At 36.7% G+C, this 24,433-nt stretch overlaps 1 protein-coding gene across 1 annotated transcript in view; it reads left to right on the top strand.

The window, feature by feature from the left end:
• Window positions 1–19,087, top strand: part of LOC133333626 (hemicentin-1-like) — a gene marked incomplete at both ends in the record, with an annotated part of 62,472 nt that extends 43,385 nt beyond the window's left edge. Inside the window, 7 exons of the mRNA XM_061541932.1 lie at window positions 6,757–6,971; window positions 10,743–10,824; window positions 13,522–13,681; window positions 14,250–14,386; window positions 14,865–15,002; window positions 15,208–15,507; window positions 18,768–19,087. Coding sequence (XP_061397916.1) covers window positions 6,757–6,971; window positions 10,743–10,824; window positions 13,522–13,681; window positions 14,250–14,386; window positions 14,865–15,002; window positions 15,208–15,507; window positions 18,768–19,087 — 1,352 coding nt within the window. The remainder of the gene's footprint in view (window positions 1–6,756; window positions 6,972–10,742; window positions 10,825–13,521; window positions 13,682–14,249; window positions 14,387–14,864; window positions 15,003–15,207; window positions 15,508–18,767) is intronic.
• Window positions 19,088–24,433: the final 5,346 nt, after the last annotated feature.

The following is a 24,433-nucleotide window of genomic DNA, read 5'->3' as shown; positions in this document are numbered from 1 at the left end:
GAAAATCTTCTATGATATATTGAAGATATCAGGTGTCATTCTAGGTATATGAAAGACTTCAAAAAGCCTTTTACTTTAATAGAAGACCTTCAAAAGGACTCGATATTGATTCAAGATCTTAGAGGGCCTTGTAATGAGCTTTTTTTGGTAAGGAAAAATTGTATTGGTATGTTTGAATTCATAATCCCTTGTGTAGGTAAAGATATCTGTGCACACTTCTAGTGTGTATGGTATTAGAGCTTAATCTAGCCCTCTAATTTAAGCATAATGGCCTCCGAAGTTCATCGAAATAGGCTTAGAGATCCTCACGTCATCTATATTAAGTCCATAGTCTATATAGAGTAGCTTAGAAAATATTCTATGATATATTGAAGATATCAGGTGTCATTCTAGGCATATGAAAGACTTCAACAAGCCTTTTACTTAAATAGTAGACCTTCAAAACGACTCGATATTGATTCAAGATCTTAGAGGGCCTTGTAATGAGCTTTTTTTGGTAAGGAAGAATTGTATGGTATGTTTGAACTCATAATCCCTTATGTAGGTAAAGATACCTGTGTACCCTTCTAGTGTGTATGGTATTCGAGCTTAATCTAGCCCTCTAATTCAGCGGTGTAAGCATAATGGCCTTCGAAACTCATCAAAATAGGCTTAGATAATCTGTATTAAGTCAATGGCCTATCAATTTTATAACTATATACACTTTGGCTCCTTACTTGGTATATGCAGACCTGTATTTGGTCAGTGCAGGATACTGATCTCTACGCAGATTCTCTGAATGCAGCTTCTATGAATGCAGCTTTAGCTGATCTGTTTATATAGACATTATTAAATATTTCAAGAGCCTTTTCATTTAGCCTGCTGGACCCTTCGATATAGAGATTTTCAACTTCTGTATGATGATTACATCATTGGTTCTCTTCATATAGTTTGTCTGTTCCTCGACTATATGGATCTACTCAACCCTTTAATATAAAAACACTGGAATCACTGTCCTCTCAGCAATATTAACGATTTGTGGACGACCTGTGGACCCATATAGATAAGGCGCTGGATAGACTAGATGAACATGTTCATGGAATTTCCATTGATCAGATGGAGCTCCTATTAACCAGTATGGGACATGTGATTGGTTAGAGAATTTATTTAGACGATATGAGGAGCATCTGAGTCTATGTAGATGAGCTATATGAAGATGAAGTATATGAAGATGTGTATGGAATTTTTTATAGAGGTCACTTGAGGAGCCATAGAATTTTTATAGATTAAGTGGACTCTGAGTCTATCTTTCTGAACTGAGGGTTCAGTGATTAAATATAAATGAGCTGCTGGACCTGTGGTCTCATATAGACGGGAGGACAAACAGAGTAGATGAAGGGGTGTATGAAAATGTTATCGGGGGCACTTGAGGAGCCATAGCATATATATATAGATAGGGTGGGTGTCCTCTGAGTCTATATTGATGAACTGAGGTTTCAATGATTTAATATAAATACTTCAATACTTCCATATAGACTCACTGGATCTGTGCCTGTCATTTTGGGCCTTTCATTCTGTCCATACATATATTTTAAAATTTTATCAGCCTTCCATCTTATCCTGGAAGTTCCCATCTGGTTTTCACTTTTGATATTATTTTTAAATTTATGAAAACTTATGGCTTCTTTTTCCATAAAGAAAACTATCCCTACCCTAATCCCCCCTTTTCCTTGCTACGATTTACAGTCTATTTAATTTACAACATTATCACAAAAAGGAAATACAGACATGCAACCATACAAACAAACAGTCATTCATTCCCAGAGACATGTTGTAAATAAACCGTAGAGGCATCTTTTTGGTTACATGTATTTTGTTTTCATTTCATTTATGAGTATTTTAGTATCCATGTATGTATGGGTATCCCTGTGTGTGTCTCTGTGTTTGTTATTTTAATTCATGCATGGTTTACTACCGCTGACCATAATAGGCCCCAAAAACAAAAGAACTCTCTGTGTGCTGATGATGATGTGTGATACAACTACACACATACACATATATGTATGAGATTATTTCCTTCCTCACTCCCTCCCTCTCCTATGGGCTGGGTCGAACCTGACTTGTCTTGTGACCAAAATAAACCTGCAACAATGACAAGCAATTTGTTGGTCTGTCTACAATAAAACACCAAAAATGAACATTGCTATGTGGCCAAGGACCACTAACACCAAAGTTGAGAGTATAACCGACCACCGTCACGACTACCAACATCACCATCACCACCACCACTACTCAACTATCACTACAACCACATAACCAAATGTGCAAACAACCATGAAACATGAAGAAGCCACATGGCTTCTCTACTCTGCTATCATCACTGAGACAGCATACCGGCAGTGGTTCTATGCTCTCCATTAATGGTGTGTGAGTTCGTGTGTGTGTGTGTGTACGACGGTCGGTCGTGGCCGGTTGGATTCGGTACGGTCCGTTGAACAACAACGGCAGTAGCATCACAACAACAAAACAATATTCATATGAGAAATAATATTACATTTCATTGTTCTCAGTTGAGTGCGTAAAAGGCAAGGAAGAGTGAGAGAGAGAGAGGTGTGGGGAGGCGATGGGAAAAGAGAGTAGGAAGAAGCGACAGCTTGTTGAGGTCTCTAAAAGTATTATAATTTTCAGGGTTTTCTAGTAAAGCCCCCTTAGGACAAAAATTTCTTTATTATGTTGTAAATTTCTTCGGGAGAGAAAAGACTACTTTTCGCCTACGATAAAATGCAAAATGGGTTAAGTAATGAAATATAAAAAATAAATTAATTTGCAATGAAAAATACCATATTTCTTAAATAGAGATATTAAATATAACGTAAAAGAAACAAATAGAAAAAATTGAGTTTTTATTACTTAGTCTCTTTTGCATTTTACGTTTGTCGCCTTGCATGTAGGCCCTACAAAGTAGTCTTCATTGGTTTGGTCCTCGACAATTGTGTGTGTGTGTTGTGTGGATTTTCAAAGATTTTTACATATTAGACGTTGTGATGTGAAGGAAGACAAAGAAGATGATGATGAAGCTGCAGCAGCTGCTGCGGAAGAAGTAGAAGACATCTACATAGATTTTGTTGGTATGTTCCTGTGGGTTGTTAATGTGGTGACTTTCAAATGAAATTTACCATTTGAGAATTTATTTTTTTTTTTGTTTTTCATTCATATTCACAACAAATTCTCGGAAGATGAAGACAAAAATCTAATCCTTGAAGTTTTACACATTAAATCTTTTAATGTGTGGGTGAATGAGTGTGGTTGTATGTGTCTGTCTGTGTGTTTTATATTAAATTAGTTTTATGATTTTCATAAGAAATTTAAAATTAAGAAAATTAAAAATTATCAGGACAAAGGAGGAATTAAAAGGGAGGTGGTATATACGAACTCATTAGAACGTAAGAATATATTAATGAGCCTAATGGGGCCGGATAATATATATAATTGGTCTGAGAACCCAGTCAGACTATTTAAACGACCCTTGGAACTGTGGGTTCATATAGATAAGGGGTTACATAGACTAGATGCATATGTCCATAGAATCTGATGATCCTACGAGCCTGTATAGGAATCTAAAGGGAAAAATAATTTATATAGGTGAGCTGAGGGGCCTCTAAGTATATTTTGATGGGATAGCGTTACAATATAAACGACATGTGGTCCCAAATAAATAAGGGATCACGCAGGAATCAAACATGGAATCTTCGTTGAGCTTTTGAAGCTGCTGTGACCCAGCATGACCCAGCATTTGAGGGGCCAACATCTGATGGACCGCTTAGTCCATATTGCTAAACTGAGGGTTATGTAATTCAATATAAATGAGCATGGAGTCCCATATAGTTATAGATCAAACATGATAGATGAAGAGGTTCATAGAATCTCCACTGAGCTGAAGGTCATGTGAGGCTGTATAGGACAGTTAAACGTCATAGAATTTATATAGGCAGACTGATGACCTCAGAATTCAGTTCATGGAATCTAATTAAGCATTTGAAGCTCCTTGACTCAGCATACCACATTTGAGGGGCCAAAGTCTAGGGGACTTCTCAGTCTTTATTGCTAAACTAAGGGTTCGGTGATTCAATATAAACGAGCTGAGGGACATGGAGTCCCATGTAGTTATAGATCAAACAGGGTAGATGAAGAGGTTTATGGAGACTCCACTGAGCTGAAGGTTTTGTGAGCCAGTATAGGCCAGTTTAAGTGTCAACTAATTTAAGAGGGGCCTCTAAATCTGCATAGAAGTCCTTAGAGATCAGGTTATCTGAATCTTCATTGAGTATTTAAAGCTCCTGTGACCCAGCATAATAGATATGAGGGGCCAAAGTCTGAGGGAACGCTCAGTTTATATTGCCAAACTTAGGGTTCGGTGATGCAATGTAAATGATCTGAGTCCCTGGAGTCCCATATAGCTGGAGTCCAATATAGCTAGAGTCCAAGTAGCTGGGATCCCATATAGCTGGAGACCGATATAGTTATCAATCAAACTGGGTAGATAAAGAGGTTCATGGAACCTCCACTGAGATGTAGGTTGTGTGAGGACGGTTTAAACTTCATAGAATTTATATAGACGGACTGAGGGGCCACTGAATCAGCATAGATGACGTTAGAGTTCAGTGATTTAATATAAACGAGTTGAGGAAAATTTGGATCCATAGATAAAGAGGTTCATGGGATCTCCATTGAATAGCTTATGGTCCAGTGAGCTTGTATAGAACAGTTAAGGATCCAACGAATTTCTATAGAGGGACTGATGTATGTCTGAGTCTACATTGCTGAACTGATGGTTCAGTTATTCAGTATCTATGAGCTGTATAAGGGGCCGAACAGACTTGCTGAAGAGGTTATTGGAATTTTCATTGGCGAGCTGCAGCTCTTCGTAGTCTTTATAGTACCTTTGAGGGTTCAGAGAATTTATGGAGATGGGCTGAGGATTCAGCTATTCAATATAAAAAAGCCGAGGGAACTGTGGTCCTCAAAAGGTTTATGGAAAGTTCAGTGAGTCTACATAGACGAGATAAAGGTCAGTGTGTCCAAAAGACACGCTAAACTATTTAAAAGGACCCATGGAGTTCTAATTAAAAAAGCAGGAGTTTACATCGAGAACCAGATATTCGACCTACAGTTATATTAGGCCGTTTCTGTAAAAACACCCCTGCTATGCTATGGACGAGTATAGCATCAAAAGTCATACTGAGATCTTACGCCTAACACAGGGCCACACTAGATTAAGTGATTCATTGAGTTTTCCTTGGCGATCTGAATGTCCAGAGTGTATATATAGAAAAATTTATGGCAACTGCATCTACAGATATCAGCTTAAGTGCTAAGGAAGCTAATTTAAAGGACCCAAGGACCTCTCATAAAGGAAGTGGAGGGCTAGAGCATCTCTATAAAAAAGCTGAGGAGAAGGTGAAAGTAACCAGAAGAGCTGGTGGGTCAGGGATAATAAATAGTTGAGCTGTGGGGCCAGATATTCGAACTAGGAGGACCATTGAATATCCACATATAATTGTTATTTCAGATTGAGGGCTTCTTAACTTTTTCCGTTCCTGCAGTAGATGTTATACTGAGATTCTACGGAAAACAAGTTTTATTAGGTATTCTATATAGACATGTGGTTTTTTATATGGAAAACGTCCTTCCAAGATCTTTTCAGTCTAAAAGTGAGCTCATGGGGACCGTCATATCTAGAAAATTCCTCTTGAGGGCCTTTATATAGGCAGAAAGTCTCCAAAGGGCTTATACATCTAAAGCCTTTTCTCCAGCCCCGAGGCCTTTCGCATAGATAGGTGAACTCTTAAGTTCTTCTTTTAAGGTCTCCAGATAAAAAAGTCTCCCAAAATCCATTCAGCCTGTAAGAGACTTTCTGTGGCCTACCATATCGAATGAAGTCCTCCTGAGGGTGTTTATATCGTACATTATTCGGGTCTCCTATCGGCAGAAGGCTTTCTTAAATATCAATAGAAGACCCACTGAGATCTCTTTTGTCGTTAAAAAGCCTCCTGAGACCTTCTTTAACTTCAGAAGATCTTCTTCTCTATAGATGGAACGACTTTTGCGATAATTTATATCCGGGAGGATTTTGGATCTTCTATTTACATAAAATCCCATCTAAGATCGACAATATCAATTGAAGGCCTTCAAAAGTAGGCCGCCAAAGGATTTCTATTTCAAAAGAACACCTCATGTAGTCGTATTTATCAATAGAATGTCCCTGAGCTCTCTTGACGGGTCTTTAGAAAATAGTCATAGGCCTTAGAAGTATTAGAAGTAAATCTCCTTCTGAGGTCCTTTATATCGCAAAATGCCTACTTGATAGGAGACATTCTGCGGGTTCATCAGGGGAAGAAGGTATCAATGGAAGATCTACTAAGACCTTCTTTATTCACAGAAAGCCTCCTGAAAATCTCTATAGCCCATTATAATTTTCTTTTGTCGATAAAAAAAACCTCCTCAGGCCTTCTTTCACTCTATAAAAAAACCTTTCAATAGATTGTAGAGACGATTAAGGAGGCTCTCTTTCGCTCGTTTCTAGTGACTCACTTTCACTCGACTATAAAAGTACTCTTCGATTCGCCTATGTGTTTAAACTTAAATATGTATATGTTTGTGTACATTTTTTTCTTAATATAATTTCATTTTTTCGTTTTCAATCACAACCTTAATTCTGTATTCATTCGAATAACAATGTCTCTCTTGTCTTCTTCTTTTTCTTTCATATCATAACAGTTGCACCTGTCTGCCGACAAGGCCAACGGACGATTTACAGTACTGGACGCCAGGAGATGGCAAAAGTCGCCTGCGAAATTGAAGCAAATCCACCGGAAGCCACCTACATATGGAAATTCAATGCAACACTTGGCGAAACAATTGATATACCGGCATCTCACATAGCTGTCGATCGTGGCCGGAGCATAGCCCATTATACACCGATGACAGAGAATGTAAGTTAAACCAAAAAAACGAGGAGACATGGCAGGTGAAGTAGACACACAGACATATATTGAGGGTGTTTGTGTGTTTGAGTGAGTGGCCTAACGTTGCATTTGTAAGGATGACAGGACATGTAAACGACAAAAAGCGATTAAAAGTGTTTGTTTTTTTCTGCTGCTGCTGCTCCTGTTGTCGCTGTAGTTGTTGTTTTTGGTGGCCAGGATACATAAGTTACCCATAACCGGGATGTTGTATGAAGTTGATTCCAGGTATTCATTCATTCAGTCAGTCATTCATTCATCTATCTTGTACGGGGAGACAGATTGATGAATCTTCAATGTTTCCGTGTAGGAGAATGTGTATGTACGTGTCTGTGTGTTTGGCTGTCTAGGTGTCCACCAGAGATAAACTACTTTTCATTCTGCATTCAGGAAGTATAACATATTTGGTCTGGAAATTGAAACAGCAACTATTTGAGATTTTGTAACCTTTGCTGAGGGGGAGAGGAAAAGGTAACAGGAGGATAATATGGGAAAAGGCAAGGTTTGTGTTGACAAAACACAATACTGGCTTCCTGCGCTACCAGGATTCCTTTTGTTTTCTCATTGATCCTCTACTCTGGAGTAATGCTGGTGATAATTATGTCACCGTTCAAACATTGAAACGGTGTCCAGCTGAAATAGGATGGTGTCAAAAATGTATCGGAGTGTAGTGATACGGATGTTAGGTGGTATTATTCCAGGAACATAGAAAGAATCTACGCCTTTGGTGAGCCTTGAAAAAATATTCTTTAAAGAATCTACGCCTTTGGTGAGCCTTGAAAAAATATTCTTTAAAGAATCTACGCCTTTGGTGAGCCTTGAAAAAATATTCTTTAAAGAATCTACGCCTTTGGTGAGCCTTGAAAAAATATTCTTTAAAGAATCTACGCCTTTGGTGAGCCTTGAAAAAATATTCTTTAAAGAATCTACGCCTTGAAAAAATATTCTTTAAAGAATCTACGCCTTTGGTGAGCCTTGAAAAAATATTCTTTAAAGAATCTACGCCTTTGGTGAGCCTTGAAAAAATATTCTTTAAAGAATCTACGCCTTTGGTGAGCCTTGAAAAAATATTCTTTAAAGAATCTACGCCTTTGGTGAGCCTTGAAAAAATATTCTTTAAAGAATCTACGCCTTTGGTGAGCCTTGAAAAAATATTCTTTAAAGAATCTACGCCTTTGGTGAGCCTTGCCCTTTGGTGAGCCTTGAAAAAATATTCTTTAAAAAATCCACGCCTCTGGTGAGCCTTGAAAAAATATTCTTTTTGGTGAAAGAATCTACGCCTTTGGTGAGCCTTGAAAAAATATTCTTTAAAGAATGCCTTTGTGAGCCTTGAAAAAATATTCTTTAAAAAATCCACGCCTCTGGTGAGCCTTGAAAAAATATTCTTTAAAGGTGAGCCTTGAAAAAATATTCTTTAAAGAATCTACGCCTTTGGTGAGCCTTGAAAAAATATTCTTTAAAGAATCTACGCCTTTGGTGAGCCTTGAAAAAATATTCTTTAAAGAATCTACGCCTTTGGTGAGCCTTGAAAAAATATTCTTTAAAGAATCTACGCCTTTGGTGAGCCTTGAAAAAATATTCTTTAAAGAATCTACGCCTTTGGTGAGCCTTGAAAAAATATTCTTTAAAGAATCTACGCCTTTGGTGAGCCTTGAAAAATATTCTTTAAAGAATCTACGCCTTTGGTGAGCCTTGAAAAAATATTCTTTAAAGAATCTACGCCTTTGGTGAGCCTTGAAAAAATATTCTTTAAAGAATCTACGCCTTTGGTGAGCCTTGAAAAAATATTCTTTAAAGAATCTACGCCTTTGGTGAGCCTTGAAAAAATATTCTTTAAAGAATCTACGCCTTTGGTGAGCCTTGAAAAAAAAAGAATATTTCTTTAAAGAATCTACGCCTTTGGTGAGCCTTGAAAAAATATTCTTTAAAGAATCTACGCCTTCGGTTGATAAAAAATATTCTTTAAAGAATCTACGCCTTCGGTTGATAAAAAATATTCTTTAAAGAATCTACGCCTTCGGTTGATAAAAAATATTCTTTAAAGAATCTACGCCTTTGGTGAGCCTTGAAAAACTAATCTTTAAAAAATCCACGCCTTTGGTGAGCCTTGAAAAAATATTCTTTAAAGAATCTACGCCTTTGGTGAGCCTTGAAAAAATATTCTTTAAAGAATCTACGCCTTTGGTGAGCCTTAAAAAAATATTCTTTAAAGAATCCACGTCTCAGGGTGACCTTCAAAAAAATATTCTTTAAAGAATTCACGCCTCAGGGAGACCTTCAAAAAAATATTCTTTAAAGAATTCACGCCTTTAAAAATCCACGCCTTCAGTAGGTCTTTAGAAAATAGTTTTTAAAATTCCACGCCATCCACGCCTTCAGTAGGTCTTTAGAAAATAGTTTTTAAAAATCCACACCTTCTTTAAGAATCCACGCCTTCTGTAGGTCCTTAGAAAATATTTTTCTAAAAAATCCACGCCTCCTTTAAGAATCCACGCCTTCAGTAGGTCTTTAGAAAATAGTTTTTAAAAATCCACGCCTTCTTTAAGAATCCACGCCTTCTGTAGGTCCTTAGAAAATAGTCTTTAAAAATCCAGGCCTGCTCTAAGAATCCACGCCTTCTGTAGGTCCTTAGAAAATAGTTTTTTTTTTAAATCCACGCCTGTTTTAAGAGTCCACGCCTTCTGTAGGTCCTTAGAAAATAGTTTTTAAAAGGTCCACGCCTGCTTTAAGAATCCAAGCCTTCTGTAGGTCCTTAGAAAATAGTTTTTTTTTAAATCCACGCCTGCTTTAAGAATCCACGCCTTCTGTAGGTCCTTAGAAAATAGTTTTTAAAAGGTCCACGCCTGCTTTAAGAATCCAAGCCTTCTGTAGGTCCTTAGAAATTAGTTTTTTTTTTTAAATCCACGCCTTCTTTAAGAATCCACGCCTTCTGCAGGTTCTTAGAAAATAGTTTTTAAACATTCACGCCTTTTGTAGGTCCCTGAAAAAACATTCTTTCAAAATCCACGTCTTATATAGGTCCCTAAAACATATTTCTTAGAAATCCACGCCTTATATAGGCCCCCAAAAGATGTTTATTTAAACCACTCCTTTTTAAGTCCCTAAAATATTTGTTTAATAATCCACATCATATGTCTCTGAAAAAAATATTTTTAAAAAATCCACGCCTTGATTTTTTTAATCTAAGCCTTATATAGGCCCCTAAAAATTATTCTTTAAAAATCCACGATCTATATTCGACTTTAAAAATTATATTTTCAATATTATTCGAAAAATCTAAGCCTTCTGTTGGTCTTTCAAAAATATTTTTCCTCCCCATAGCAATTTTTACTTTATCCTTATGGTCAATTGTCCTTGTTTATCCATTTGGTTTTTCTCCTGCTGTAGCTAATTTTAATTACACGATTAATTATCACAATCTCCCTAAAATAGATTACCATAATTAGCTAAATGAATTGCGGTCGTTCATATCCTTTCGGGGTTTTACAGATGTGGTCGCTGATTTGCAACGCCTCCATACAACAAGCAAACAATCAGTGCTGCAGATGACACGGTCGCTACATTGTTTTGGAAACTTTTCAAAATTGGAAAATGGTGGCATATGCCATGCCATGCATCCATTCATTCACTCAGTCATTCATCTATTCCGTCATTCATTCAATCACTGCAGAAAATCGCATTCGTAACTGTAATTCTAACATTGTTATTGTTGTTTGTTTCGTTTTCGTTTTTTTTTTCCAGGACTATGGCACTTTACTGTGTTGGGCCAGTAATGAAATCGGCGATCAAACAGAACCCTGTGTCTACACCATTGCACCAGCAGGTAAGTGTGTGGAGTGTTGTTTTGTTCGGGATGCACAATTTCCCTATAAATGTCAGTTAGATAGTCAGCCAACCGCGAGAACGATGCATTCAAATCATCCTAACTATCCTTTGGCATGTTACTGGACATTGTTAACTGTCAAATCAAATGTTTTATGAAGCGTAGGGACTCAAGGTAGTACAGTTACACAGTGATGAACCGTTCGCCTCCTCTCCGCGCATCGAGTCAATCAGCTAAAGTCATTCAACCATTAATTAATTTTGATTCTGAACCAAACGCCAGTTTTCATTCATTACTCAGTCAGGCAGTCAGTCAGCAGCCATTCGGGATAGAAATAACAATGGCTAGCGGAAGCGAAACAGAAAGGCAACAGTCTGGTCTGTCGTGGTCGGAAATCATTTTTCTTTTTATAGGCCAACTGGCCATGTTGTAGTGTGACATAAATTGTTATCAAGGACTTTAATGTTACTTCCATTAAGGATGTTTGTTTTTATTCGGTGTTGTTGTTGTTTTTTCAACCATTGTTGTTATTTATACTGTGGTGATTTTTAGTATGTGTGTGGATGTATGTGCGGGTTTTATTTCCGCTTTTACAATGCTAATATTTGTGGTTGTCTCCATAGACACACTCTCAATGAGAGAGACATATATGTTTAGCGGAAGTAAGCTATGCTAATGGTTGTATGGAAACAATAACAACAAAAAAAGGACAATAGTAAACAATAGTAATAGTATCCCTTTTTCGGAGATTTTTAAATTTTTCAAAATAGAAAAACAAGATAGAATTGAGGGGATGGAAACAGGACCCTGAAAAAAATATTTAAAAAAACTACGCCATGTGTAGGCCCTTGAAAACCGTAATAGAAAGTTGTAAAGTCAGACCGGGCCGACATATAGTGAAGGTTACCATATGGTAACCTTCACCACTTTGGGTATATTCAACTGATGAATCCTAACAGACATCGAATGTTTGAAGGGCCAGTAAACTGAAATTAGATCCCTAAACAAGTCATTCTGCAACCGATACTAAATTTATCATTTGGTCAGATTGGAAGCTATATCTAAATTTGAACCGATTTCAGGAAACTTAACACACATAATTCTAGACCTAATTCATTACGTTGTGCCAAATTTCGTGAAAATCGAAGGGTATATAGGGACTTTGGAGCCCCATTTACCTTAAATCGGACGAAAATAAATATAGGAGCTATATCTATATCTGAACCGATTTTTAGCACACATCATTCTGGACGTAAATCAGTGCCCTATGCCAAATTTCATGCAAATCGCAGGATATATATAGGGACTTTGGTGCCCCGTTTACATTAAGTCGGACGAAAATATATATGGGAGCTATTTCTAAATCTGGTCCGATTTTCTCAAAACTTGAAACGCGTCATTCTAGACTCAATTCAGTACACTATGCAAAAATTCGAGCAAATCGGAAGATATATAGGGACTTTGGTGCACCATTTATATAAAATCGGACGAAAATATATATGGGAGCTATATCTAAATCTGAACTGATTTTCAGGAAACTTAAGACATTTCATTCTAGACGTAATTCATGACGATGTGCCAAATTTCGTGCAAACCGAAAGATATATAGGGACTTTGGTGCCCCATTTAACATAAATCGGACGAAAATGTATATGGGAGCTATATCTAAATCTGAACCGATTTTCAAGAAATTTTGCACACATCATTCTAGACTAAATTTACTACGATGTGCCAAAATTCTTGCAAACTTTGGAGCACCATTTACCTGAAATCGGACGAAAATATATATGAGAGCTATATCCCAATCTGAACCGATTTCCACGAAACTTAGCACACGTCATTCTAGACTTAATTCAGTACGCTGTACCAAATTTCGTGCAAATCGAATCGTATCTAGGGACCTTTTCGTCCGATTTAAGGTAAATGGTGCACATTTACCATAAGTCTGACGAAAATATATATGGGAGCTATATCTAAATCTGAACCGATTTTCAGGAAACCCTGCGCACATCATTCTAGGCTTAATTCAGTACGCTGTGACAAATTTCGTGCGAATCGAAAGACATATAGGAGCTTTGGTGTATCATTCACATAAGATCGGAAGAAACTATATACGGGAACTATATCTAAATCTGAACCGATTTTTCCCAATTTCAAAAGGGTTCGTCCTTGGGCCAAATTAGTGACATCTGCCAAATTTCATTTGAATCGGATCATAAATTCGGCCTGTACTTTGTTAACAAAAATCATGGACGGACGGACAGACGCACATGCATAAATCGACTCAGAAAGTGATTCTATGTATATTCTCAAAAGGAACCGTGAGTCTATCTCGATTCCTTTTGCCTGTTACAAACATATTCAGACATAATACCCTGTACCACAGTGTGGTGAAGGGTATAAAAAATGGAGGGGAGAAAGAACTGGCCCCTGAAGATATATTTCAAAAACCTTCGCCTTGTGTAGGATCCTGAAAAAATTATTTAAAAAATGTACGCCTTCTGTAGGCCCCCGAAAAAATCATGTAGGTGTCTAGAAAAATTATTTAAAAAATATACGCCTTGTGTAAGCCCCTGAAGTAAGGATTTCTAGAAAAATTATTAAAAAAAATCTACGCCTTTTATAGGACCCTGAGAATAGGGCCTTGATAAAAAATATATTCCTTATATAATTATTATCCTTTTTCTCTTTTCTCAGGTGAACCCGATCCCTTGGTAAATTGCACCCTGCTAAACCAAACCTCCACTGGCTTTCAAATCGAATGCCTTGAAGGTTTTGATGGTGGCCTACAGCAGGATTTCATCATGGAGGTATATGTGAATGGTACCACAAGGCATCCGAAAATCTATAAATCTAAGTGGGTAGCAAAAAAACATACGACAACTTTAAAAAATACATTTCTTAAATTTTTAAATCTGTTTCTCTTCTCTCTTTCTTTTCCAAATTGTCTCCTGCTGCTCCTATCATTTTTTCAAAAATGTCTTCTATATGGTTTCATATCCTGACAATCTTTTGTCCTACAACAACAACGATGGCGACGACAAATGACATGCAATGTTGTTGTAATCACCATTTCCATGATGACTGGATGGCTGGCGCTGCAACGACAACTGCCACACACTAAAAACAACAACAACGACGACAATCATCCTGTCACTTGATATTATGTTTCGAAATGCAATTGGGTGTATGCGTAACTCCTGCTTTGTGTGTGTATATGTGTGGGTGTGTGTGTTGGTTGGTGGCCTCTTGTGAAAATGTATACAAATTGCTATCTGCATTCGTTTGACTTACTGCAACACCACCATTCAACAACATCGTCGACCTGCCCACACTCATCTGCCGCACCCAACCCCCTCGCCATGCTGTTGGATCTCCACCACACAAACGACAACATTTTTGTTGTTTTTTCTGGGAAATTTTAGAACCCCTTACTTTGAGGTGCGTGGCCTGATTCCAGGTGCCGGCTATAATGTATTTTTGGTAGCTCACAATAGCAAAGGACGCAGTAATGCCACAATCCTGCAAGTCTATACACTTAAGGATCCTGAAAAACAGACAGGTTTGTGGACAAACAACAAATCTACCGTTCGTAGTCTTTCATAGTTTTTGGTTTTACAAAATATGTCATTTTTGGGGCTGAACTTTAAGTTCGGTATGAATTGGTGGTACACAACCCTTCTCTGTGGGATGGAGGTGGAGAAGAAGACAGCGAACAAATTTGCCTGTTATCTAAATTTTTGGAAAGTAGAAGTAGAAAAATTGTGTAGTTAGTAGCATGCTGAGTATCTTAGATATTTGTAGCTTTTTTGCTTCAATACAGGGCTGGGAAGTTTTAATTGGTAAAAACTTGAATTAAAAATAAAAAATTCTAAAACATGTTTTTTAAACTGCAATTATTATTAATTATGATTAATGATTAAAAAAATATATGAAAGTTTTTTTTAAATTCCCAGCCCTGACGAAAAATTGATTTAAAAAAATTTTGAAAATTTTATTTTTTTTGGTTATTTTTTCTTTGATAACAAATGTTTTTTCAGTTTTGATTACATACAAAAAACAATTCGTTACAACAATGCCTATGTTTAATGCGACTATTGTCAGCACTTCAACAGCTACCACTACCCCTTGTACACCTTATAATTTAACACCACCACCACCCAAGTCCAATAAGAAAAGTAAGGATTTATGGTTGTTTTTTATTAATTAATGCACTGAATATTTTTTTTTAAATTATTTTTATAAAAAAATATATTTTTTCTAACTTTGCAGATGGGTTTTTATTAACAAAAAATGGTTATAATCTTTGAAAAAATTCCAACATTTTACTAATTTTCTATTTTCATTTTCCCCTCTTCCATTTTCTATTTTCTTGTTCTGCAGATCTCTCTCTGGCCTATGCCCCCGTCATCGAAGATATCCGGCCATTTTTGGGCATCTTGGTTGGCATTGTGGTCAGCATCATATTGGTCGCCTTTATTATTGTAATAATTGTACGCATGCGCGGTTCATCGGGACGGGATCGTAATAACTATATGCATGGCACGGCGACAGCTCAGGGCCGAAATAATAATGGACTGGGTTCGCTGCACAACAGTCATGATATGCATAATGGTCGTGGCAATTGCCATGTGACGAGCAGTATCGATAGCATCGATAAGAATCCGGATATAATACCACAGGGTAAGTAGAAAACAACTAAGGAATGTAGTAAAGTCGGACTGGGCCGACTATATGACATCCTTCACCATTTTGGTTATATTCAACATAGGCTCCTAACAGATGTCGCCTTTTCGAAAGAACATTGACATAAAATTGAACGAAAGATATTTAGGGATTTTAGAGCACCATTTACTTCAAAAATCGGAGGAAAATATATATGGGAGCTATATATAAATCGGAACCGATTTTCGCGAAACTTAACACACAACATTCTAGACTTAATTCAGTACGCTATGTCAAATTTACTGCAAATCGGAGACTTTGGCGCACCATTTACCTTACATCAGACGAAAATATATATGGGAGCTATATCTAACTCTGAACCGATTTTCAGGAAACTTAAAACACATCATTCTGCACTTAATTCTGTACGCTAAGACAAATTTTGTGCAGATCGAAAGATATATAGGGACTTTGGTGCACAATTTACATAAAATCGGACGAAACTATATATGGGAGCTATATCTAAATCTGAACCGATTTTCACGAAACTTAGCACACATCATTCCAGACTTAATTCAATATGTTGCGCCAAAATTCGTGCAAATCGAATGATTTTCAGGGACTTTGGTGCACCATTTACTTAATATCGGCCGAAACTATGTATTGGAGCTATATCTAAATCTGAACCGATTTTCACGAAATTTAGCACACATCATTTTAGACTCAATTCACTACGCTATGTCAAACTTCGTGCAAATCGAAAGATATATAGGAACTTTGGCGCACCCTAAATCTGAATCTGAACCGATTTTAACAAAACTTCGCAGACATCAGTCTGGACATAATTCAGTACTGTGTGCAGAATTCCGTGCAAATCGAAAGATATCTAGCGACTTTGGTACACCATTTACCTTAAATCGGACGAAAGTATTTCTAAATCGGAACCGATTTTCTCGAAACTTGACACACATCATTCTGAACTCAATTCATCGCCCAATGCCAAATTTCGTGCAGATCGAAAGATGTATAGGGACTTTGGTGCACCATTAACATAAAATCGGACGAAACTATATACGGGAGCTATATCTAAATCTGAACCGATTTTCATGAAACTTAACACATATCATTCTAGACTTAAGTAGGTGAGCTGTGCCGAATTTCGTGTAAATTGAAAGATATGTGAGGACTTTGGTGCACCATTTACAAAAAACCCGACGAAACTATATATGGGAGCTATATCTAAATCTGAACCGATTTTCACAAAACTTAACGGACATCATTCTGAACTTAATTCAGTACGCTATGTCAAATTTCCTGCAAATCGAAAGATTTGTAGGGACTTTGGTGCCCTATTTACCTTAAATCGGACGAAAATATATATGGGAGTTATATCTAACTCTGACCCGATTTTCTCGAAACTTGACACACATCATTCTGAACTCAATTCAGCACCCTATGCCAAATTTCGTGCAGATCGAAAGATAGGGACTTTGGTGCACCATTAACATAAAATCGGACGAAACTATATACGGGAGCTATATCTAAATCTAAACCGATTTTCAGGAAACTTAACACACATCATTCTAGACTTAAGTGAGTGTCATGTGCCAAATTTCGTGCAAATCGAAAGATATATAAGGACTTTGATGCACTATTTACATTACATCGGACGAAAATAAATATGAGAGCTATATATAAATCTGAACCGATTTGAACAAAACTTCGCAGACATCAGTCTGGACCTAATTCTGTACTCTGTGCAGAATTTTGTCCCAATCAGACAAATATTGGGAGTTTGGTGCATCATTCACATAAAATCGGACGAAACTATATAGGAGCTATTTCTAAATCTGAACCGTTTTCAACAAAATTTCCCTGACATTAAACTGAACCCAATACAATCCAATACAGTTTGGTGCACCATTTACCTAAATTCGGAGGAAAATATATACATCAGTTGGGATCTAATTCAGTACTCTGTGCAAAATTTTGTTTCAATCGGACAAAAATTGAGAGTGTGGTGCATCATTTACTTCAATCGGACGAAACTATATATGGGAGCTATATCTAAATCTGAACCGATTCCAACAAAATTTCGCATACATCAGTTGGGACCTAATTCAGTACTCTGTGCAAAATTTTGCTTCAATCGGACCAATATTGGGAGTTTGGTGCACTATTTACATTAAATCGGAAGAAACTATATACGGGAGCTATATCTAAATCTGAACCGATTTTCTCCAATTTCAATAGGGTTCGTCCATGGGCCAAATAAGTGACATGTGCCAAAATTCATCCAAATCGGATTATAAATGCGACCTATACTTTTCACAAAAATACATGGGCGGACGGACGGACAGACATGCATAAATCGACTGAGAAAGTGATTCTATGCATATTCTCGAAAGGAACCATGGGTCTATCTCGATTATTTTTGCCTGTTACAGACATATGCACAAAGACATAATGTGAAGGGTATAAGTGAAGGGTATAAAAGTGAAGGCTATAAAGTAAAGGGTATAAATATCACGCCTTATAGATCCACGCCTGGCATAGGTCCTTAAAAATATGTTTTTATAAATCCATGTCTTGTATAGGTCCTTAAAAAATGTTTTTGTATAGATCCACGCCTTGCATAGGTCCATAAAAATGTTTTTGAATAGATCCACGCCTTATATAGGTCCTTAAAAAATAGTGTTTAATAAATCCACGCCTTGCATAGGTCCTTAAAAATATATTTTTATAAATCCACGCTTTGTATAGGCCCTTAAAAATATTTTTTTAATAGATCCACGCCTTGTATAGGTCCTTACAAATATTTTAGTAGATCCGCGCATTGCGTGTGTCCTTAAAAATATTTTTTATAAATCCATGCCTTGTGTAGGTGCTTAAAAATATTTTTTAATAGATCCACTCCTTGCATAGGTCCATGAAAATATTTTAGTAAATCTACGCCTTGCATAGGCCCTTAAAAATATGTTTTTTAGATCCACGCCTTGCATAGGTCCTCAAAAATATATTTTAATAAATCCACGCCTTGTATAGGTCCTTAAAATATTGTTTAATAAACCCATGCCTTGTATAGGCCCTTAAAAATATTTAATAGATCCACGCCTTGTATAGGTCCTTAAAATATTTTTGAATAGATCCACGCCTTGTATGGGTCCTTATGTAAGGCCTTGTAGAGATAGTTTTTAACATATCCACACCTTATTTGAAGTTTTGTAAAAATATTTTTAAAAAATTCACGCCTTTATTTTTATCTTCTCCCCCTTTAGACGGCCACGACGAAGATGACGAATGGACAACGAATGCCCACAATCATGCCTTTGCCACAGCCGCTTTGGCCGAACAGAATGCCGTGATCACCTCATCGACCACCTATGATCACATTATACCCACCTATGCTGTGGTAGATAAGAAATCGCAGAGCCAACATTTACAACAACTGCAACAGCAGCAACAACATCAACAACAAGCCCAACAGATGTCAGTGCAACCACCCGCCCACCATGGACAATATTTGCAATACAATACGCTGATACCGACCAACAAAATGGGTGCATATGGCGCCCAACAGCAAGCAGGCGGTACAAAGGTAAGGCAAAATTAAAAATTTTCAAATTTCTACAAACTCAATTTTGGAGGGTTTTTTTAGTTTTCCCCCCAAAAATAAAGCGGCTTAAATGTTGAAAGCGAAATAAAAATCTCCCCACAACAACTATTTTAGCACTTAAATTATTTTTTTGTTTCTATTTTTTGGTATTTTGTCCATTAAGTGCCAGAATGTGTTCATTAAGCAATAAAAATTCCCAACTATCCGGCCATCCCTCAGGTGGTGAGATTTTGGGGTTTGATTGCAACTATTTCATACAATAACACGCACACACACACACACTCACCAAAATAGGACATTTTAGCCTCAAACCAAATTGTTGTTGTTATGGCTAGAAATAATAACAAATACTACAACAAAGTGGCAAAAATAACACAAATACACACTCACACACACATACACGTATTCACAAACAACAAATAAAACCACATAAACATTCAGGTTTATGTATGTAAATATATACAAAACTAAATAATATATGTGGTGACACAACAGAGGCGTAGTAAAAATAATGGGAGGAGGGGGGTACAAAATTAAAAATTGAAATGTTTGAAGTTGTCATCCAATACAAAGGCCCCATAGAACCTTATCACCCGACTTTGTTACTCCTTTCCCAAACACCACCCCCTTAACATGTTTGTGGTTCCTTGTCGCTGATCCTGTTGCCCCCACCAAACGTGTTAACCGAGATTGTTTATAATGACCGTTTGTTTGTGGCAATTTGAATGAATACCTCCATAAATAAAATTGTATTGTTATTGTTGTTGTTGTCGTACAACAAAATTTATATAGGTGAGCATGTGTAACATTTTTTTACTCCACCTCCATTATGGCCTCTAACCGGTCATTTAGTTGGTTAGTTGGACACTATTTTATAGAGTGGGCAGACTGGCCGTTATATACGATATGTTTTACAATGCAATTTAAATGTTTTTGTGTTTTAATTTAAAAACTACCACAAATAGTTTACGACACTATCAGCTGAGAGATAAGAGTAACAAATAACTTTATAAGGACAATAGGGTGTAACGAAAACAAAACTGTTTTTGTTTTTATAATTTAAAAATTAAATTTTCAAAGCTCTATTTTTATACCCTTCACCACACTGTGGTACAGGGTATTATGTCTTTGTGCATATGTTTGTAACAGGCAAAAGGAAACGAGATAGACCCATGGTTCCTTTTGAGAATATGCATGGAATCACTTTTTAAGTCGATTTAAGCATGTCTGTCCGTCCGTCTGTCCGTCTGTCTGCCTGTCCATGTATTTTTGTGAGCAAAGTACAGATCGCATTCATAATCCGAATTGGATGAAATTTGGCACAGCTCATTTGTTTGGCCCAAGGACGAACCCTATTGAAAATGGGAAAAATCGGTTAAGATTTAGATATAGCTCCCATATATATTTTCGTCCGATTTAATGTAAATGGAGTACCAAAGTCCCTATATATCTTTCGATTTGCACGAAATTTGGTATAACGTACTGAATTGGGCCTAGAGTGATGTCTGGTATGTTTCGTGAAAATCGGTCCAGATTTAGATATAGCTCCCATATACAGTTTCGTCCGATTTCATGTAAATGCTGCACCAAAATCCCATATATCTTTCAATTTGCACGAAATTTGGCATAACGTACTAAATTGATGCTGGAATGATGTGTGCAAAGTTTCGTGAAAATCGGTTCAGATTTAGATATAGCTCCCATATATATCTTCGTCCGATTTAAAGTAAATGGTGTACAAAAGTCGCTATATATCATTAGATTTGCACGAAATTTGGCACAGCGCAACGAATAAGGTCTAGAATGATGTGTGTAAAGTTTCGTGAAAATCGGTTCAGATTTAGATATAGCTCCCATATATAGCATCGTCCGATTTAAGGTAAATTGTGTACCAATGTCCCTATATATCTTTCGATTTGCACGAAATTTGTCATAGCGTACTGAATTAAGTATAGAATGATGTGTGCAAAGTTTCGTGAAAATCGGTGCAGATTTATATGTAGCTCCCATATATATTCGTCCAATTTTATGTAATTGGTGCACCAAATTCCCTATATATCTTTCGATTTGCATGAATTTTGGTATAGGGTATTTAATTAAGTCTAGAATAATGTTGCTATTGACACAACCGATTGACACAACGTACTGAAGTAATATAAATTAGTCTGTGGCAAGTTTTCCTGAAATCGGTTCAGACATAGACATATAACAAACACGCTACGTCTGTTAGGATATATATGTAGAATATACCCAAAGTGGTGAAGGGTATCATATAGTCGGCCCAGTCCGACTTTACTACTTTCCTTACTGGTTTGACATTGAAACATATTTTTCAAAAATTCACGCCTTCCAAAGAGGCTTTAAAACAAAAAAAATTAAAATTTAAAAATCCACTCCCTCTATGGATGCTTAAAAATATAACCTCCATAAAACCTCAAATATATTTTTAAGCAAAAACCACGCCATATGTGAAGACCAAACATATTTAAAAACAGAATCCTTGTATAGAGCCTCAAACATATTTTTAAACCAATTCTCGCATCAAATAAATTTTTTTAAACCAGTGAGCGGAGGAGTATAGTCGGACGGGGCCGACCATATGATACCCTACACAACTTCCACGAAAATCTAACTTTCTGTGGTACTACATTTGCGATATTGTCGTCCTCTTGACCGTCTAGGGGTCAACAAATATTACTAATATTCAGTACAGATATTCTAATTACTTGTCCTGATTCCCTTCACCGTGGGTTGTGTTGTGATGTTCGGCTTTCAATTGTAGAGAGATCGACTCGAAAAAAATTAAGTTTTCGGTCCACAACATTCCAATAATTATATCTGATTATCACCGAAAAAAATTACCCGCTTTATCCTTGACCATAACTGGAACCTCATTGAAATTTTCAAAGCGATCAGCGCTATATTTCCGCCTTCCAGTGTGGTAATGGGTTACTAAATAATATCTGAATACGTAAGCACCTGCAAATATTTCAGTGTAACTCCCACATTCGAATACATACGACAATATAATTGAAATCAATTTAAAAATCAACCACTCTCTTGGATATTCTATCAACTTCTCGGTTCTATGTCCTTCGGGGGGGGCAGAATAAAACATTTGTAATTTTTCACACAAAAGTCAGGGTGCATTTGTCCCGCTAAATATTAACCGATCTTTATCAAAAACAGTCCTTCTAATGCTTATTCTTTGGCCCGATTCTGGTGTTTGGGCCATAATTGCGGCCTCTGGAGCGACCAGAAAATCAGACAAAAATTAAGTATTTGGTCCATTTCATCCCCTAAATATTAACCGATTTTTTCAAAAAACAATAGGGGTCTTCATTGGCCAGAGCCCATCCTACATGCAAAATTTCGTGAAGATTGGTTCATAACTGTGGCCTGTATCGTGTTTACAAATTATAATGGACGGACGGACGGACACACATGTCTAGATCGACTCAGCTAGTTGAGATATGACGATCGGTATGCTTAAAGGTGGGTCTAGGATCAAATTTCGCGGCGTTACAAACTTTTGGGGCTGCACAAAGCTATAATACCCTGACAACATAGTTGTGTAGGGTATAACCAGTAAGAAAAGTGCACAATTTCGTACAAATCGAAAGATAAATAGGGACTTTGGTACACCATTTACCTTAAATCGGTCGAAATTATATATGGGGGCTATATGTAAATCTGAACCGATTTTCACGAAACTTAACACACATCATTCTAGGCCTAATTCAGTAATCTGTGCAAAATTTCGTGAAAATCGAAGGATATTTAGGGACTATGGTGCACCATTTACAGTAGATCGGACGAAAATATATATGAGGGCTATATCTAAATCTGAACCGATTTGCTCGAAATTTAACACACATCATTCTACTCTTAATTCAGTACGCTGTGCAAAATTTCGTGCAAATCGAAATGTAAATAGGGACCTTGGTGCACCATTTACCATAAATTCGGAGTTAAATATATATGGGAGCTATATCTAAATCTGGACCGATTTTCAAGAAACTTAACACACATTATTCTAGACTGATTTCAGCACGCTGTGCTAAATTTTTCACGAAACTTAACACACATCAATCTAGGCTTAATTCAGAACGCTGTGCACAATTTCGTGCAAATCGGAAGATAAATAGGGACTTTAGTGCACAATTTACAGTAGATCGGACGTACATATATATAGGAGCTATATCTAAATATGGACCAATTTTCAGGAGACTTAACGCACATCATTCTAGGCTGAATTCAGTACGCTGTGCCAATTTTCAGGCAAATCGAAAGATAGTTAGGAACTTTGGTGCGGCATTTACCTTAAATCGGACGAAAATATATATGGGAGCTATATCTAAATCTGAACCGATTTTCAGGAAACTCAACATAAATCATTCTAGACTTAATTTAGCACGATGTGCCAAATTTCGTGAAAATCGAAAGATATGTAGGGACTTTGGTGTACCATTTATTTTAAATCGGACGAAAATATATATGGAGCTATATCTAAATCTGAACTGATTTTTCGAAAATTGGCACACATCATTCTAGACTTAATTTAATACGCTATGTCAAGTTTCGTGCAAATCGAAAGATAGGTAGGCACTTTGTTGCACCATTTACATAAAGTCGGACGAATATATAGACGCTCGGACGGATATGCATAAATCGACTCAGAAAGTGATTCTATGCATATTCTCAAAAGAAACCATGTGTCTATCTCGCTTCCTTTTGCCTGTTACAAACATATGCACAAAGACATAATACCCTGTACCACAGTGTGGTGAAGGGAAAAAATATTCACGCCTTATAGAAGGCGATCACATATTTATAAAAATCCACATGTTTTATATATGGCGGAAATATATTCTTTAAAAATTTATGTTTTTTAATCCTCGGCTTCTATAGGAGCTTGAAAACATATTCTTTACAAATTCACGCCTTCTATTGGCCCTAGAATAAAATATTGTTTAAAAATCAACATCTTCTATTGGCCCCATAAAAAAATATTCTTTAATAAGAATATTTTTTTAAAAAATCCCCGACTCCTATGCAGCCCCAAAAAAATTTAAAAAAAAAAATCCACGCCTCTTATATAGCCTCAAAAATATTTAAGAACCAGTAAAGAAAGCTCTGACCCGATTCCAACAAAAATTCGCATACATCAATTTGGGCCTAATTCAGTACTCTGTGCAAAATCGGACCAATATTAATCAATCTAAATCTGTCCCGATTTTTCACAATATAAAAAGGGTTCGTCCTTGGGCCAAATTAGTGACATGTGCCAAATTTTATTCAAATCGGATAATAAATGCGACCTGTTCT

The sequence above is a fragment of the Musca vetustissima genome, unplaced genomic scaffold (genome assembly GCF_032173495.1).
Source record: "Musca vetustissima isolate MV318-11 ecotype Yass unplaced genomic scaffold, APGP_CSIRO_Mvet_v1 utg12378, whole genome shotgun sequence".
NCBI lineage: Eukaryota > Metazoa > Arthropoda > Insecta > Diptera > Muscidae > Musca > Musca vetustissima.
This window is presented reverse-complemented; position numbering and strand designations above follow the sequence as displayed.